Source organism: Liolophura sinensis, chromosome 1 (assembly GCF_032854445.1).
Source record: "Liolophura sinensis isolate JHLJ2023 chromosome 1, CUHK_Ljap_v2, whole genome shotgun sequence".
Taxonomy (NCBI): domain Eukaryota; kingdom Metazoa; phylum Mollusca; class Polyplacophora; order Chitonida; family Chitonidae; genus Liolophura; species Liolophura sinensis.
In genome coordinates, this window is record NC_088295.1 from 17679647 (window position 1) to 17697739 (window position 18093).

At 40.2% G+C, this 18093-nt stretch overlaps 2 protein-coding genes across 5 annotated transcripts; one reads left to right on the top strand and one right to left on the bottom strand.

Annotated features, from left to right (window-relative positions):
- Positions 1 to 1036: 1036 nt before the first annotated feature.
- On the bottom strand, positions 1037 to 4590 carry LOC135470027 (BLOC-1-related complex subunit 5-like). Of its 4 annotated transcripts, none has more exons than XM_064748744.1 (4): positions 4389 to 4590; positions 3365 to 3488; positions 2410 to 2750; positions 1037 to 2093 (listed from the first exon to the last, which is right to left on the bottom strand). In XM_064748744.1, exons 2-4 carry the CDS (start codon positions 3477 to 3479, stop codon positions 1872 to 1874), a joined length of 678 nt encoding a protein of 225 aa, XP_064604814.1. In that variant the 5' UTR covers positions 3480 to 3488; positions 4389 to 4590; the 3' UTR covers positions 1037 to 1871. The 4 variants fall into 4 exon arrangements, with proteins under 4 accessions (XP_064604814.1, XP_064604797.1, XP_064604823.1 ...); XM_064748727.1 differs by having other exon boundaries at positions 3365 to 3532; XM_064748753.1 differs by lacking the exon at positions 4389 to 4590 and adding an exon at positions 4107 to 4368.
- A 39-nt stretch (positions 4591 to 4629) lies between these two features.
- On the top strand, positions 4630 to 13524 carry LOC135470018 (alpha-ketoglutarate-dependent dioxygenase alkB homolog 3-like). The gene is made up of 7 exons (XM_064748714.1): positions 4630 to 4899; positions 6992 to 7026; positions 7740 to 7787; positions 8714 to 8906; positions 9598 to 9807; positions 10555 to 10653; positions 13017 to 13524. The coding sequence occupies exons 1-7, from the start codon at positions 4696 to 4698 to the stop codon at positions 13089 to 13091; spliced, it is 864 nt and encodes a 287-aa protein (XP_064604784.1). The 5' UTR covers positions 4630 to 4695; the 3' UTR covers positions 13092 to 13524.
- The last annotated feature ends 4569 nt before the right edge of the window (positions 13525 to 18093 follow it).

Here is an 18093-nt window from a genome sequence, read left to right on the forward strand (position 1 = left end):
TATCTGTGGCTGGACACACCTCAGCTGTAATCATTGTTCACAGTGCAGAGCAATATCTGTGGCTTGACACACCTCAGCTGTAATCATTGTAAATAGTGCAGGGTATTATATGTGGCTGGACACACCTCAGCTGTAATCATTGTTCACAAAGCACAGTAATATCTGTGGCTGGACACACAGCTGTAATCATTGTTCACAAAGCACAGTGATATCTCTGGCTGGACACACATTAGCTGTGATCACTGTTCACAGTGCAGAGTGATATCTGTCAGTATCTGTCATATCTGTCAGTGGGCATACATGTACTTCAGCTGTGATCATCGTTCACAGTGCAGTGTGATATCTGTCACTGGCCACGCTTCAGCTGTAATCATTCTTTACAATGCAAACTGATATATGTCACTGGGCATACTTCTGCTGTAATCATTGTTCACAGTGCAGGGCAATATGTGTGGCTGGACTCACCTCAGCTGTAATAATTGTTCACAGTGCAGAACAATATCTGTGGCTTGACACACCTCAGCTGTAATCATTGTTCACAAAGCACAGTAATATGTGTGGCTGGACACACAGCTGTAATCATTGTTCACAAAGCACAGTGATATCTGTGGCTGGACCCAATTTGATTTATTTATTTAAATAACATTTCACTGTGGTTTAACACCACACTTGTTTTATTTATTTATTTGATCATTGCATAATGTTATACTCCACAATATTTCACATATATGAAAGCAGTCTGTTTTATGGGAGGATGATACCAGGCGTAAACCACTGATTATTGGCAAGCTACTGATACACTTTCCCACATGACATACAGATATATGCACACCATACTGATGGAAGACTGGTTTTGGTCACAGAGGCCACTACAAACAATGAGAGCCGGAGGGATCCATCAGTGATCTGTCCAAGATTGGGATTGAATAGAGACTGAAAGGCAAGCATCGTAAAGAACTTGGCCAATATTTAACCCATCAGACAAGTCTTTCCAATCCATATACTTGACAAGAAAAGGAAAACACATTGATTTCTTGTTCTGATGTGATGTAATTTATTGCAGTATATCACCATATACCATGCATGACAGTTTAGCACTAAAACAGAAAATCCGTAACAGAATGCCAAAGTAAGTCTTTCTTCTTATTCTCCAAAGGTCATATTTATTTATTTGCTTGGTGTTTTACACTTGAGCTGGACTTAAATTCATAGCCACCACACTGTTGAGAAGCTCCTGAATTATTTTGCTGCACTGGCACGCAAAGCATTCAGCCATGGAGGCCAAATGAAAGTCATAGTTTTATGGATTCATTACACAAAATGTGAAGCAAAAGACAATAATGTGGTGAAGATACAAATGTATAATAAAGCCAACTATGCGTATATGGTGTAACAAATAACAAATATACATACAAATATACTCTACATTTCATCAAATAACCTGGTTCCATGTATATCAGGGGGAAATGTTCAAAGAGAAAACTCTCCTTATGGGAGAAATGTTCTGGATCCAGATGTATGACTGTACAGACACTTTAACGAACATGATACTGAAGACTATGCACATAAACATCTGCGATTATTCTCCAACATTCAAATAAAGGGTTAAGGATGTAACTAGATACACATTTGATGTGACCATGACGACTATAAACAGTGAAGGCTGTATTAAAGTAGACACCTGTATTCTGACAACACCAAAGCAATGCTTTCTACCTCTGATCAGCAGGACAAAAAATGTACTGTATGATAATAGTCATGATGCATGTGAGTGGCTGGAACCTCAACTAGGAAGCAATGGATAATATTGCACAGTTACCACATCTGACTTTCTGTACAATGACACTGATGCAATAAAATCACTTCTTTTTTCATGACTTTGAAGGCTTCAAACTAAAAGGCTCTAACTGGTCATCAGTAGGTAGGACTTGGTTCAGTCTATCCATTAGAGGGACTATTTGTTCAATGTTCATTTTGATGCGGTTTAAAGCTGAAGCGGTTTCATTCACCTTCTGGAACTGTTCAGCACACTTTGAATATTTTTTCTGCCTTTCGCTCATCAGATTCATCAACATCTGAATGGCACAGTCAATCTGACGAAAAAATAGCACACCATTTTACTTCAGTTATCATCGAGGCTAAGAAATAACAGATTTAGATATAATGTCACCATGCATGGATGTCTCCTTCTCACAATACATTTAAGCTCATAAACTATATTTAACTTTATTCAGGTCTCAAAGATAAAAGAATAGCATTTTCACATTAACATTATTTTTTTTGTTTGATTCATATGCCAAACTTTTTGTTTTTACTAATGGACATGAAATTGAGGGTTTCTTCTTACTGAAGAGTATCTGATTGCATTAAACTCTTTGATGTCCCATAGTCTTTAATGTAACTACTCACTTCCTTGATGCGGATGCAGAGAGCGTTCTGGTCAAATGCAACAGCCTCGCTCAGCTGCTTCAGGTGGTCCTGATAGCGCAGACACAGAAGTAAGATTTGACGGTGATCCAGTTTATCCAGCACGTCAGACTCCCGAGTGCTTGTCGGGATGTTCAATGACCCACGCATGATAGGAAGGAATGCTGGGATAGCATTGAGTTTCACCAGTTCTGGGTCTGCGTTGCGATCGGGTGCACTGCCTTCTGCAACAACAACAATGTCGTGCTTTGGAGTAGACTGATCTTTCACCTCTCGAGATTGAAGTCTCGTCTTGCTCACCTTAGGGGAGGATCTTGGGGACTCTGAAAGGCACAAATAAAAATCAGTCATTTATTGTGAAGCAGGAGAACCTTTTTGCACTAGTATTCACTGGTGTATTGCAGCGCATAAATCAATGCTCTAATAGTCTTTTTCCTAATTTTTCATTTTCCTTACAGGAACTTATTATACAAATGTTCACATTTAACAAAATTAACAACAGACACAACATATTACAAACAAACAAACCAGAAGAACATACAGGTCGGCAGTTTTGAGCACTTGTTTTTACTAATTATTGCAATAGGAATAGTAGAAAATGTAGTGACCTGTAACTGTAAATCAACCATATCGTGTCATTTATTTATTTATTTGATTGGTGTTTTACGTCGTGCTCAAGAATATTTCACTTATACGACGGCGGCCAGCATTACGGTGGGAGGAAACCGGGCAGAGCCCGGGAGAAACCCACGACGATCAGCAGGTTGCTGCCAGACCTTCCCACGTATGGCCGAAGAGGAAACCAGCACGAACTGGACTTGAACTTACAGCGACTGCATTGGTGAGAGACTCCTGGGTCATTACGCTGCGCTAGCGTGCTAACCAACTGAGCCACAGAGGCCCCCATATCGTGTTAAGAAACTCTCATTTTTCTCACCTCCATCTATTGGCTTGCTGATAGAGTAGCAGGTGTAGGGGATCTCCTCATCTCTCTGTGACTTAAGGTTACTGCCAGGTCCTCCTGCAGGCAGGCTGCTCTGGTCAGAACCCATGATCCACTACTACAAGACAGGTTCACGGGTGAGATATGAAAACTCCCTCAATACTACAAAACAGGTAAACAGGTGAGATATCAGACAATTACCTCAGTACAACAACACAGGTGAACAGGCTGCTATGGTCGGCGAATAGCAGCAAATCATTTGACTTGGTAAACTAGTGAACTGGCAAGATATCACCACCTCAGTACAGGTACTGTTACACATTCAGAAGCCATGTGAAGCACAGGATGTACAACCGATGCTGCATGTTTTCAGCCACGCCACAAATGTTGGCACATCTGTTGGGCTATGAGAAAATTGCTGTACCACTGTCATCATATGCCTTAATGCCTGAAGTTTGAATTCAATACACGGTGGATGTAGGTTTGAGTTGGTCCATTCTGAAGTCTGAACAGCTGGATTACTCTCAAAAGATGGTTGACCAATACAGTCTTTGACATGTCAACGCACTGGATGATTTAGCGAATCAGTTACAATCATGATCATCAAAGTTGTAAACATCAGTGAGGTGAAACAGAACTGGGGCTCAGCTCTGCACAAGAAGAGGCCAATTAGCTTAAGCTATAATCGATGCAGTCAGCACTACAACACATACCGGTAAACACATGATATGCATACCTGCTCAGTAGGTGAGTGTAATGTCGAGAAATGATTAGCACAGTGCGGGAGCCAAGGGATCACGTAAAAATCCAGCACGTCTCAGAGTACTGTAATTGTATTGTAGGACAGGAATTGCAGCATTCTCAACACTGTTTCTCATCATCAGATAAATGAGAAATATCAGGTATGAATCATCACGTAACAGCCATATTCATAATTAAGATTTGATTTAAAAAATGAATATTATTGTTTTCAGGCAACACCTAGGCCTAAATAAACCATCATATGGTAAATACCTACCGAACTTACAGTATCCACTGTAGCCCCGAAAAATCAAATGAAAAATATATGACATCAACTAAATGATAAATTAGACGTATAGATTTACTCTGCAAGAATTTATCTATACGGAAGTAAACAATGCCATCGCAACTGGGCGGAGGTAAATTTCGTAACCAACAGTGCGCAATTCAGCCCTGTGTCATGGCTGCCGTAGTTTATCCCCCCCGTTGTCGCATAGTGGACTTTTCTATAATCTATCCCACAATTCCATGAAATCCAAGATGTCAGCTTCCATGTAAACAACAAAACAAATGTCAAATAAAAGATGAGTTCTAGTAGTGATAAAAGAAGAAGGGCCCGAGTGCAGGGTGGATGGGCTGCACCTCAAAGGCCCAAGAAGTCATCTGCATCGTCCAGCGCACCTTCTGAGCCAGAAAAATCGAGAATTTACGAAGGTCAGGCATGGATGGGCAAAATCGTCGACCAACCCACCACAGGCAAAAAGTTCATCTACAGAGAGCCAGAAGAAGTATGTGTACTTAAAGTCATTGATACGCTTTAGCAAGCGGTAGAAATTGGCAAAGGGAGACTTCATCAGGTTTTATGTATTGCATTGTACTAGAGAAACTTATAGCATCTGTTATCTGGGGCATATATTCAACCTTTTTGCATGTACATTTGCAGACTTAGTGTTGTTTTAAGCATTTGTTGAAGGCATTTTTAATATGAAAATGTTACATTGTGTGTGAAGCCCTTGTGTTCCCAAAGCCTCCAAACATACATGTAAGTTATTGCCATAGACACAAATTGCATTCAGAGTTGTAGTTTGAAAATGTAGAAGATTTATTTTTTTAATAATTTTTTAATGGTGTTTTATGCCAAAAATAGTCATAGTATATGGCGGAAGCCAGCATAATGGTGATAGGAAACCAGGCAAAGCCAGTGGGAAACCCACAACAAGAATTAAAAGAAATACAGTGGGATAGGCCAACTGTGTGGACTGTGAAGTGAGACTATGTCCTGCATGCTGTTATAAAAAATGATCTGATATTCACACTCATGGTGACACTGAATCCATTGGCATCTCAAGCCGCAGGTGTATGACACTCTTCCAGTTCAGTATAAAAAGAGGAGTTGAAATAGCCACATGGGGCTATAAGTATCTCTGTCAGTTTACTGTCAAATTAAGTGCCAGAGCTTTGAAGGCACCAAACACCTTAGAGTCAACACACATTTTAAAAGCCTTGGGTTTTCCCAAACCAAATCATTTGATACAGCTCAAATACAGGTTCTCCGTATGCCTACAGCAATGGTTAGCAGATCATGAGGTGAGAGATTAGCATGGAGAATGGGTTGGGAGATGTAGGGAAATGAACAACACTAGACCACTGAAAACTAGGCCTGATAATAACAGGAAATTGTTGTACGCAAGGCCTATCTTATGTCACACTACGATAAGAGAAAAGTAATGACAACTGATACACATGGCTGGGCACATTGACAACTGGGCAAAAGTAACTGGAACTATTTGATTTCAGTCGTCAGAGTGTTCATATCACTGCAAGAGTTTCTGTCAAAGGCCAGTTTCGAACGTACGACCGTCATGGGCCTGTACAAGATGGCGCATCAAATCACATGATCTATACATGATATTTACCAGTTCCAGCTGATTGCTTCAAGTAGAACAAGCTCTACTCCCAGGAACTGATTGTAACTAATTGCCAACAAACTAAAAAGCACTCTTGTCATTCCTGAACTGGCTCCTGGAACTGATTATAGCTAGTTCTGACTCCATGCAACTGTGACATAAGCTAGGCTTAAGTCTACAGAACAATCAGTTTTTTCACTTCCGTGAGTAAAGTGTGTAAGTGCGAGTAAAATAGTAATTGCCTCAATGCCTGCATGTGGCTTTGAACACAGAGAGCTCCATTAAGTTAGTGTTTGCCAGTAAGTGACTATATCACTGATGGACTTCCTCCTCTTCCTTCTGATTTCTAAACTGGGAGATTTATACCCTCTGACACTTTATTTATTTCAACCAGGAAAATAGAGGAGATTATTCTGCTTAAATGACATTTACAGACTATGTAATGCCTTAGATGCAAGCTTCCATTGGCCTATCGTCGTCATATGACTGAAAAATTGTTGAGTACGACGTTAAACCCCAAGCACTCACTCACTCCATTGGCCTAGTCCTATGCCTTTACAGACTTAGTTAATGTCACGTCCACAAATAAAGTACTTTAGAACAATAAATATGATCTGGAATGTCAAAGCCAACAGTCCCATGGTCTCTGCTTAGTTTCCTCCCACCATAATGCTGCCGGTCATTGTATAAGTGAAATATTCTTGAGTGCTGCCTAAAACTCTAATTAAATAAATAAATAAATAAATTAAAGCCAACAGAGTTGCCTTAATCATACAATAGCTGTGTTTCTTCATTAAGGACACAACTATATCTCTACACTGAATCAGACATTGTCATATCCAGCTGGTCAAAACTTGTTTACATTCACTTGAATAACATTTCTAGCCGTTGTCAAACATAATGAATTTTAATGTTATTTTGAGAACTGCTACATTTTATTATGTATACATGTATCTTTTGCAAATCATTTCAGGAAATCCGTGTGAAGCCTCCTGATAAAGTCATCACGTAAGTTTTCAGGCAGAAAGCAGTAGGCCTAATGAATGAATGATTGAGTTTATCGCTGTGGTGTCAGCATTTTACCCTTAATCATGACAAGAAAAGACAAGAAAGAAGAACCAGTAAACAGTTTTCAACAAGCTGTTAGAAAAACACTGCAAATGTATAGTATCTATTATAGGATTATGTGTACAAGTTAGATAATTCAGATATAGTATAGTATAGATATACATGCACTGTACTGGAGACATGTAGAGTATTCCTGTGCTATATTTGTATATCTATGGAAAGATGAGTGTGATCATACACACCTATGACGTATCAACTACATGCACATATATGTGTAAGTTCATCTGTAAATCTACACATACATAGATGTGTGATGCAGAACATGTGACTTTAATCATTGAAAGCTCTGTTTTTTTTTTCTTGTTTCACTGAATAATTTTAAGTATGTGGACCCTCACTGACTCACCGGGCTGAAACAATCCAACGCATTACCAATAAGGTCACATATTTGAATCCACCTCTCCTTTGAGTTATCAGGTTTATTCAGTTGCCTTTGTTTTTCTTTGCTTTGTCCGGTTTCCTCCACCTTTCACTGAACACCATAGTGTATTAAAATTTAACTACCTTGAATACTGTGTTGAATATAAATCAAATAAATAAATAAATAATATATTAAAGTTACCATTTAATGCATCTTTGTTTTTCCTGTGCAGAAAGCCTGGTGTGTATGACATCAGTGAAAGTGAGATTGGAACATCCAGGTAGGGAATTGTTTTCTTATATGCTTGACTTTCGTTATGTGTAGCATAGTACTACTTCATAATGTGTATTACTGAAGTCGTGTTTTCAAACAGAAAGAACTAACTACAGTATTGTAATAATACGTAAATAGCAAGGATTTAAGGTATGAGCTTAAACCTTGAGCTTCCATCTGACAAGGAATACAAAGCAGTAGGCCGAACAGATCTATTGTGTGACAGGTTCTCTTCCTTCTGTGACCGCTTCAGTGGCAAAGTGGTTTGAGCGTCCAACTCAAAGTCAGGAGACCTCGAGGAGTCAGGATCAGACCTGTGTCAGGCCATATGGAAGAATTTAAAATGATACTTCCTGCTGCCTCGCTTAGCTCTCAGCACTGAGAAGTCTGACGAAGGAAACATGACTGGTTGGCCCGGTGCTAATATAATGTGACTGGATGGGGTGTCATGTCTGGTGTCTTCGGCATGACACTTCAGTGGCAGCAACACTTTGGCAGCATTCATTCATTCATCCTTTTTTCTGTTACAGTATTGTGAAGTGTCAGTGAACGTATATGTCATATCGGGAGATATCGTCATGTGCTCATGAAACACATTCCATGAAACTACTGTGTAGAAAAGTGTGAGGGAGATTATGAGGCCTTTTGGTTAGCATGCTTAAGCTGCATAATGACCAGGAACCTCCCTCCAATGTGATCGCCATTGTGATCCACCAGTGTGAACCCACCAATGTGAGTTCAACTTCAGCTCATGCTAGTCTCCTTTCTGGTCGTATGTGGGAAAGTCTTGCATCAACCTGTGGATGGGCTGTGCTCGGTTTCCTCCCTTCTTAATGCTGGCCATCATTATAAAAATGGAATATTTTGACATATCTTGAGTTTGGTATAGAACTATGTTCAAAAAAATAAATGAAAAAATATTTTTTGTTTCAGATTACGCTTTTTCCCAGAATTCATTGAGTCAAAGGAGGCTGACTGGTTTTATGACCAGTTTTATCAAGACTTGCCCTGGAGACAGAGGTCTGATGTGAAGAATGGGGAGTCTTACTTACAGCCACGGCTGACGGCTTGGTTTGGGGAGCACCCCTACTCATACTCTGGAGTTACCCACGATAAAAACTCAGAGGTCAGCAGCCCCTTCGTTTTAACTAGATACACATTTATGTATGCTTAATTTACATCATAATTTATTAATATATTTGAATATGGAGCATTTGAGTTTTTTGAGTACCATTTGAATGCAAAATGGCATTCTGTCACAGTGAAAGCTGTCACAATTATTGCTTTTTTTAATTAAGTCATATCATGTACATTGACATATTGTTCTCTTCACGATAATGATTTTCATGTCGTGACGTCAAGATAGTCTTTTACACCTTGACATCATACCAAAGCAATGCCACGGGGCATGAGTTGGCTCTGTGCGACTATCAGGCCCTTGACCAATGAGATTCCATGTTTCAATCTAGACCTCACAGCTCTGGCTGCAGCTTAAAGTCATGTGGTTTGTCAGGTTGATGGTAGTGGTGGATGGTTTACTCTGGGCACTATGGTTTACTCCACCCATGAACCTGCTGGCTGTCATGTAAGTGAAAAATTCTTGAGCATGGTGTTAAACACCATACAATCAATCAGTCAGAAAATCAATCACTCATAGCGCTGTCACCAAAATGTCTGAATTTTGTTGCCAGCATTTGTAAGAAAGTTCTGTATTTCACAACTGTCTAAAAGTTGTTGCTTTTGGCTAAATTCTTGTAACCCTTTGCGTTCTCTTGTGCTCTTGACCCAAAATTTTTTTTGTGAAATTGTGTCAACAGATGACTCCTGCATTACGGCACCTCAAAGCAAGACTGGAGGAGGCGACAGGATATAAGTTTAATTCTGTCTTGGCCAATCTGTACCGAGATGGCCATGACCATGTTCCATGGCACTCAGATGATGAAAAATCACTTCGTTCACAGCCAACTATTGCTTCCCTGTCATTTGGAGACACAAGAAACTTTGAACTGAGAAAAAAAGCACCTCCTGTAAGTTCCCCTAATTAGGTTTTTCCAATAAATAACTTTCTGTGATGTCATAATAGAGATTTGGTGAGAAAACTTCCTCTTGTATTGGAAAACATAATTCGTACCTAGTGTTAGTTGTCTCTCTTGATTACAACCTCCCCCACCACCCCCACCCCCCCTCAAAATATCATAAAATATATTGTACAAAGATTGATACATCCAAAACTTTCATCTGTGAACCCCTCTGTTATTTTCATAAAAATGAGAATTTTTCTTATTTATGAAATTTATTTATTTATTTATTTATTTGATTGGTGTTTTACACCGTACTCTAGAATATTTCACTTATACGACGGCGGCCAGCATTATGGTGGGTGGAAACCGGGCAGAGTCCGGGGGAAACCCACGACCATCTGCAGGTTGCTGACAAATCTTCCCACGTACGGCCGGAGAGGAAGCCAGCATGAGCCGGTCTTGAACTCACAGCGACGGCATTGGTGAGAGGCTTCTGGGTCACTACGCTGCGCTAGCGCACTAACCGATTGAGCCACGGAGGGCCCCTATTTATGAAATAATTCAATATAGAAATAGATGCTGTTAATTCTTCGTTACCGGTTTATATTTACATAAGTATGAGGAGTACATGTATGAAGGAACCCTGTTATGTTGTAAGGTATGTTGAAATCATACTCAGCTAAGACTTTCAGTGCTACTATTAGTACTACTAAACAAGTGATGAGGGGTTTATTCACTTCCTTTGGTCTTCAGGGAGAGGATGCTAACTATGAGTATGCTCAGCATGTCAGCATGCCCCTGAATCAAGGCAGTTTGCTCATCATGGAGGGAGCTGTACAAGAAGACTGGCAGGTAATACTTACATGTAATATGTCATCTCCTCATGTATATGTATGTATACTGTAATTCTTCAACCTTTTCGGGTCCAGCTCACGCTGGCTTACTATCCGGCCCTTTTCTGAGAAGGTGTGTGAGCAACCTGTGGATTGTTGTGGGTTTCCCTCGGGCTCTGCCCGGTTTCCTCCCACCATAAATAATGTTTGCCACCGTTGTATAAGTGAAATTTTCTTGAGTGCGGTGTAAAACACCAATTAATCAATCAATCAAATCAACTTTTTCGGATTTTTGTAAGGTGTTTATTGAAGCATATTCTGAGCTCATTAGTTGATGTAGACTGGTGAAATTATACTTTTTTTGAAGCCCTGAAATTGACCAACCCAGCCAATGATTTTTTATCTCGAATTAAAATGAAAAAGGTGCATATATTTATTGAATACATAAATTGCATTGAATGTTACTCTGTGGTGTTGAGGAGTTAGGGAACCCGAGGATTGAGTCAGTGGTCTAAGTGTGTCAAAGACAATGCAGAAGAAAAAGTGCAACTTCCTGATTTCAAAGTGGAGTTTAAATGATGTGTATACCAAGGCATTGATGGACATGATTGCATGATGATTTTTTCTGGGTAGAGCAACACAGATTCGTTAAATTTTTTCTTTGCTAATGACAAGCTACAGACAATTCAAATTGTTGTCTTAGGGGTGTAATAAATTTTTCTGCAATGTTGCAGGAGAATATAAAACTAAAACTTGCAAACTTGAATTTGTGGAAAGTGTGGACAGTTGCAGCAATTTTACCTACTGAAGATATTTTCATCCATCCTAAAAAACAGAAATCTAAACATCAGGATAGGAGAATACTGATAATAGTGCCATGGATGATTAATTCCCCTTGCTCTATCTGGCAGTGTGGGGAATTCTGTTTAGAAGTTGTTGAATCTGTGCCTGGAACCAAATCCACACAAAAGCATACTCAATTTCCCTTTGGCCTGTTGGCTAGGATGATTAACTCCCCTTGCTCTATCTGGCAGTGTGGGGAATTCTGTTGAGAAGTTGTTGAATCTGTGCCTGGAACCAAATCCACACAAAAGCATACTCACTTTCCCTTTGGCCTGTTGGCTAGGATGATTAACTCCCCTTGCTCTATCTGGCAGTGTGGGGAATTCTGTTGAGAAGTTGTTGAATCTGTGCCTGGAACCAAATCCACACAAAAGCATACTCAATTTCCCTTTGGCCTGTTGCCTAGAATGATTAACTCTCCTTGCTCTATCTGGCAGTGTGAGGAATTCTGTTGAGAAGTTGTTGATCCAAATCCACACAAAAGCATACTCACTTTCCCTTTGGCCTGTTGTCTAGGATGATTAACTCCCCTTGCTCTATCTGGCCGTGTGGGGAATTCTGTTTAGAAGTTGTTGAATCTGTGGCTGGATCCAAATCCACACAAAAGCATACTCACTTTCCCTTTGGCGTGTTGCCTAGGATGATTAACTCCCCTTGCTTTATCTGGCAGTGTGGGGAATTCTGTTGAGAAGTTGTTGATCCAAATCCACACAAAAGCATACTCACTTTCCCTTTGGCCTATTGCCTAGGATGATTAACTCCCCTTGCTTTATCTGGCAGTGTGAGGAATTCTGTTGAGAAGTTGTTGATCCAAATCCACACAAAAGCATACTCACTTTCCCTTTGGCCTATTGCCTAGGATGATTAACTCCCCTTGCTCTATCTGGCAGTGTGAGGAATTCTGTTGAGAAGTTGTTGATCCAAATCCACACAAAAGCATACTCACTTTCCCTTTGGCCTGTTGCCTAGGATGATTAACTCCCCTTGCTCTATCTGGCAGTGTGAGGAATTCTGTTGAGAAGTTGTTGATCCAAATCCACACAAAAGCATACTCACTTTCCCTTTGACGTGTTGCCTAGGATGATTAACTCTCCTTGCTCTATCTGGCAGCATGGGGAATTATTTGAGAAGTTGTTGAATCTGTGCCTTGATCCAAATCCACACAAAAGCATACTCACTTTCCCTTTGGCGTGTAGCCTATGTTATTATCAGTTTCATGAAGGGTTAAATAATGCTAGAGTCCTAGAGGAAATAATCACTCCCTGGTAAAACCAAACTGTCTTCTTTTGATATTGGTTCATGGTATTAAAACCTGCAGTTATGTACTTAACCATTTAATAGTGTCATGGCTGTAGAGCCCTCTTTCCTATTAAAAATATATGTATAAAGAACTTAAATAGGGTCAGAATTTCTCACAGAAAATGGCTCATTGTAATACAGTCAATATACATGTATGTTAATACATTTTAATAGCTTTTGTCTGTCTTATTTATGGTTAAATGTTTCCTATTTTAAAATGTTTTTATTTTTATTTTCCAGCATCGGATCCCGAGAGAGTATCATGACAGAGGTCCACGAATAAATTTAACCTTTAGGATTATCTATCCTGACTGAGTGAAGAGAACAGTTGTGATCTAAGACTGTGATGTGAAACTGGCATATTTTCTGATGTAGTATTGCTTTGTAAATAAATACATGTATGGTTCATGTGTGAAAAGGAAGATTATTAACTCAGATAAAATAAGTTTTTGTCTTCGAACAGTTGAGAAACTTGTGACCTGTGTTATTATCATCTGAGAATTGTTTAAGATGGTCATGAGCCTTGTCTTTCAGCTGTAATGTTGTATCCCCCGTGTCCGAAGCAGAAAGCAATGTTAGGTAAATGTTAAGGGTGATATCTTGAAAAAAAACTGCATGTATTGAGCTCAGGTTTTGCATAGTACAAGTAAAACACAATAATATGAATGGGATGGTCCGTATTTGTTTTTTAATGAACAAAACTTTAAAAAATTCGGTAAATGTTAAATGTTAGGGTTGTTATCTAAAAAAAAATTATGCATGGAATGCAGCTATGTATCCCCCGCGTCCGAAGCAGAAAGCAATGTTAGGTAAATGTTAAGGGTGATATCTTGAAAAAAAAACTGCATGTATTGAGCTCAGGTTTTGCATAGTACAAGTAAAACACAATAATATGAATGGGATGGTCCGTATTTGTTTTTTAATTAACAAAACTTTAAAAAATTCGGTAAATGTTAAATGTTAGGGTTGTTATCTAAAAAAAAAATATGCATGGAATGCAGTTATCCATACATGTAAAGCACAATAATGTTCCGTCGTGAAATCCCTGCATGTGTACTAATTACCATAGATTATGACCTTCGCATATCTCTTGTCTGTTAGAAGCCATGTTACAGTACAAGTCTTGCAGAAGTTTTGCAGCAACATGAATCCTACAGGAGAGCTCTTCGGAAGCATAGCTACCAAATGCTTATTTTATTTATTTATTTTTTTTTTTTTGTAATTTACGAAAACATGAGTCATGAAAATACATTTTTTTCCAGTCATAAGCAGTGAAGTCTTGAACAATGAATAATAAATTGTACAGAGAGTTGAGATACTTTATGTGAATACATCTTAACGTCAGCATTCATGTTATGCATTTAGTACTACACTCCGCGTAAAGGGTACCATACGTGTACCATAAAGCGGGGCATGGGTCATCTTGCAATTCTGAGGAACTGGATCCAATTCGACAAAGCCGACCTCCGCATAACACTTATGTCGAAACGTTTGAGGAAATCTTGGGATCGTGGGCATCTAACGGTGTTGGAAAAGATTCGGTGTGTGCAGGTGGACGACGACTGGTGGCAACTGTCACATGACAGTCACATGGCCTGATGCATCACAATGACTTCGAGCAAACTGTGCTCAACTTTGTGCAAGCATGCGTAAATAGATGCAACTGGATGCTTTGGGTTGCATAAAAGTATGTATTTATTTGATTGGTGTTTCACACTGTACCCAATAGTATTTCACCTCTGCAGCGGTGGCGAACATTGTGTTGGGAGGAAACCAGGCAGAGCTCAAAGGAAATCCACAAACATTCGCAGGATGCTGGAAGACCTTCCCACGTACGGCCAGAGAGTAAGCCAATATGAGCTGGGCTTGACTCACAGCAACCACAATGGTGGGAGCCTTCTGGGTCATTGATCAACATGAACATGGAGTGACTTGCCCTAAGAGAAACACCTTATCGACATGAACATGGAGTGACTTGCCCTAAGAGAAACACCTGATCAACAAGAACATGGAGTGATCTGCCCTAGGAGAAACACCTGATCAACATAAACATGGAGTGACCCGCCTCAAGAGAAACAGACAATCAACATGAACATGGAGTGGCGTGCCCTAAGAGAAACACCTTATCAACATGAACATGGAGTGACCTGCCTCAAGAGAAACAGCTTATCGACATGAACATGGAGTGACCTGCCTCAAGAGAAACACCTGATCAATATGAAAATGGAGTGGCCTGCCCTAAGAGAAACACCTTATCGACATGAACATGAAGTGGCCTGCTCTAAGAGAAACACCTTATTGACATGAACATGGAGTGACCTGCTCTAAGAGAAACACCTTATCGACATGAACATGAAGTGGCCTGCTCTAAGAGAAACACCTTATTGACATGAACATGGAGTGACCTGCCCCAGGAGAAGCACCATATCGACATGAACATGTAGTGGCCTGTCCTAAGAGAAATAGCTTGTCAACATGAACATGGAGTGGCCTGCTTCAAGAGAAACCGCTTATCAACATGAACATGAAGTGACCTGCCCTAAGAGAAACAGCTTATTGACATGAACATGGAGTGACCTGCCCTAAGAGAAACAGCTTATGGACATGAACGTGGAGTGGCCTGCCCTAAGAGAAACACCTTATCGACATGAACATGGAGTGGCCTGCCCTAAGGGAAACACGTTATCGACATAAACACGGAGTGACCTGCCCTAAGAGAAACACCTTGTCAACATGAACATGGAGTGACCTGCCCTAAGAGAAGCGCCATATCAACATCAACATGAAGTGACCTGCCCTATGAGAAACACCTTGTCAACATGAACACGGAGTGGTCTTCCCTAAGACAAACATCTTGTGAACATGAACATGTAGTGGCCTACAGTTAAATTGCTTCGGAAACACCTTTTATATCAAAACGAACATATGGGGACTTGCTCTAAATGAAACACCATATCGAGGTAGAAGATAAAGTAGAAATAATTTTATTTATTCATTTGATTGTTTTAACGCCATACTCGAGAATTTTTCACATGGATCAACAGGGATTAAGGAAGCGGGATTTTTTCCTAAAAATCAGCGATTTTCCATTTACATGCTTCCAGGAACCGGCCTTGAACTTTTAGACCTCAACCCCCTTAAATTCCCTCCCCCCTATCCCACCCTTCACCACCAGCAACTTTCAAAGTACATGCGCGGCCGTAGCTCTGTAGGGCTGTGGTTACGTATGCTATCACAGCCCAGTCTTGTTCCATAAGCTTGCCTTGCACACCTCTGTACTTCCTTTGCTGGCTTTAATATACTACTGTAGGTCACCAAATAATGTGTCTGTCCGTAGTCTCAGCTGTCAGTTCCAGGCAGGTGTCATCACTAGTAAACCCAGACAAGCAGCGAGCATTACGGTGATAGGACGCCGGGCAGAGCGCGGAAAAAACCCACGACCATCCGTAGGTTGTAGCCTTCCCACGTACTGTCGGAGAAGCCAGCATGAGCTAGACTCCAGCGACCGCATTGGTGAGAGGCTCCTGGGTCATTACGCTGCGCTAGCTAACCAACAGAGGGACACAGACCCCCATTACAACTTCCGTTTTTCGGTAGGGACGATTGTAGTTCTGTGAATTTTAGGGTATAAAGTCTTTTTTTGCTCCCAGGCGTCCATTTTTGGTGCACAGGTGCATGCTTGGTATTAAAATGCTGGAAACTGTCTAAACTTTGAGGAGGTATGAGCTTTATTGATGAAAGTTTGAAATTCTGGGCGAGAGGACACAAGGTGTGAGGTAGTGATGAGGCTGCGAGTGACGTCCCCTTGGCGTTGCTAGGCACGCCTCCCAGCTGCCGGCATGGAAAGGTCCAGATTTTGACGGTCAACCTATGTCAAGATTTTTATGGCTTCTTTCTCACAGGCTGGGCCAGGTATGCACCAAAGCTTATTGGCCACGGAATGTTTGGGACTGAGCTACAGCGCTAGACGTTAACATTGTCACGTATGGAAAATTAATAGGGGTCCGAGGCCAGAGCCACGGAGGCCCCCCTCACAAGAAGTCCATGTACAGAGAAATGTTGTCAAGTGAAGCGGAACAATTTGTACATGTTTGGATATGTTTCAGCCAAGGTGTTGTCGCGCATGCTATACATGAACACATGCATATGCCCAGACTAGAAGATTAGCCAAAAAAACGGCGGTAAATCACATTAACAGCTGTCACAGGTGATACAAACACATTGTACTCTTGGTTTTATTTTACACTGGACATAGCAGATACACATTATACTCCCTACGTTATACCCAAAAACATACACCCAGAACAAAAGCATGCTTGTAAATTGCTGCCGCCAGTGTCCAACTGAGGTATCGGACACACTAAGCACTGACACTGAATGATTTGCACTTATCTCCAAGCCCACTGCTGTTTATAACCATTTATAGTTCATTGTTTGCTTACGGCCTTGACTGATATTCTCGTCTACTAACGCCCTTTTATGACCATAAAAAGAATTTTTCAATGGTTTTCGATATGTAGTGTTTGTAACGATCTCTTATCATGATCAAGTTTAGAGCACTATACTATTGCCTTCCTTTGTTGCCATAACAAAGTATTTTTATCATGCGTTGCCGTGTATAGCAACTCCCAGGGTAAGCTTGACATTTTACACGTGCATGATAAACATATGTTGCCATAAGGTCATAGCAGTCACAAACAACTTGTCTAAATTATTTTTGTGAGTCACTCATGGTTGCCTAGAACATGCGTTTCATGTCGTATCTTCTTAATACTATAACTCCAATATGTTTCAAAGGTGTCTTCTTAAGATGGTGTTCAACATAACAATCCGTTTTGCACCTTTGTATAATTTTTGGATAAATACGAAAAATCCAATGTTTTCTTCACCATGTCCAAGATAATGGTAAAATTGATCCTATGCTGCATAGTGCTCGGTCAATATATCCACTGTAGGGTAACATGAGTGGAAGGTTGAATTGGCATTTGATTACTGTGGACAGTGAAGCTTGTAATGTAAGTTGTGTTCGAATTACCTTGCATCGATGAAAAGCGGCAATCATTTGGGAATAGAATGTATTCAGTCAGAATTATACCCACCATTTTACCTTTTAATTAAGTCTCGGTATGATCCACCAGTTTTATTGCGCATAATTGATTTGTACAATGCAGGCTTAACAACTGTACGGTATATATGTATATATGTACGGTATATATGTATATGTATGTATATATGTACAGTGCATGTGAACTAAGATAGTATCCAGTTCAGTGCTTTCATGTACATATATGGACCATGCAGTTTTTTTTTTTATACT

Coding starts and splice junctions, on each gene's coding strand:
- LOC135470027 (XM_064748744.1), bottom strand. CDS start 3,479: ATGGGTTCTGACCAGAGCAGCCTGCCTGCAGGAGGACCTGGCAGTAAC. Junction 2,751..3,364: donor CAGCAAGCCAATAGATGGAG/GTGAGAAAAATG, acceptor TGTGCCTTTCAG/AGTCCCCAAGATCCTCCCCT. Junction 2,094..2,409: donor TCTGCATCCGCATCAAGGAA/GTGAGTAGTTAC, acceptor TTTTTTCGTCAG/ATTGACTGTGCCATTCAGAT.
- LOC135470018 (XM_064748714.1), top strand. CDS start 4,696: ATGAGTTCTAGTAGTGATAAAAGAAGAAGGGCCCGAGTGCAGGGTGGA. Junction 9,808..10,554: donor TGAGAAAAAAAGCACCTCCT/GTAAGTTCCCCT, acceptor TTTGGTCTTCAG/GGAGAGGATGCTAACTATGA. Junction 10,654..13,016: donor CTGTACAAGAAGACTGGCAG/GTAATACTTACA, acceptor TTTATTTTCCAG/CATCGGATCCCGAGAGAGTA.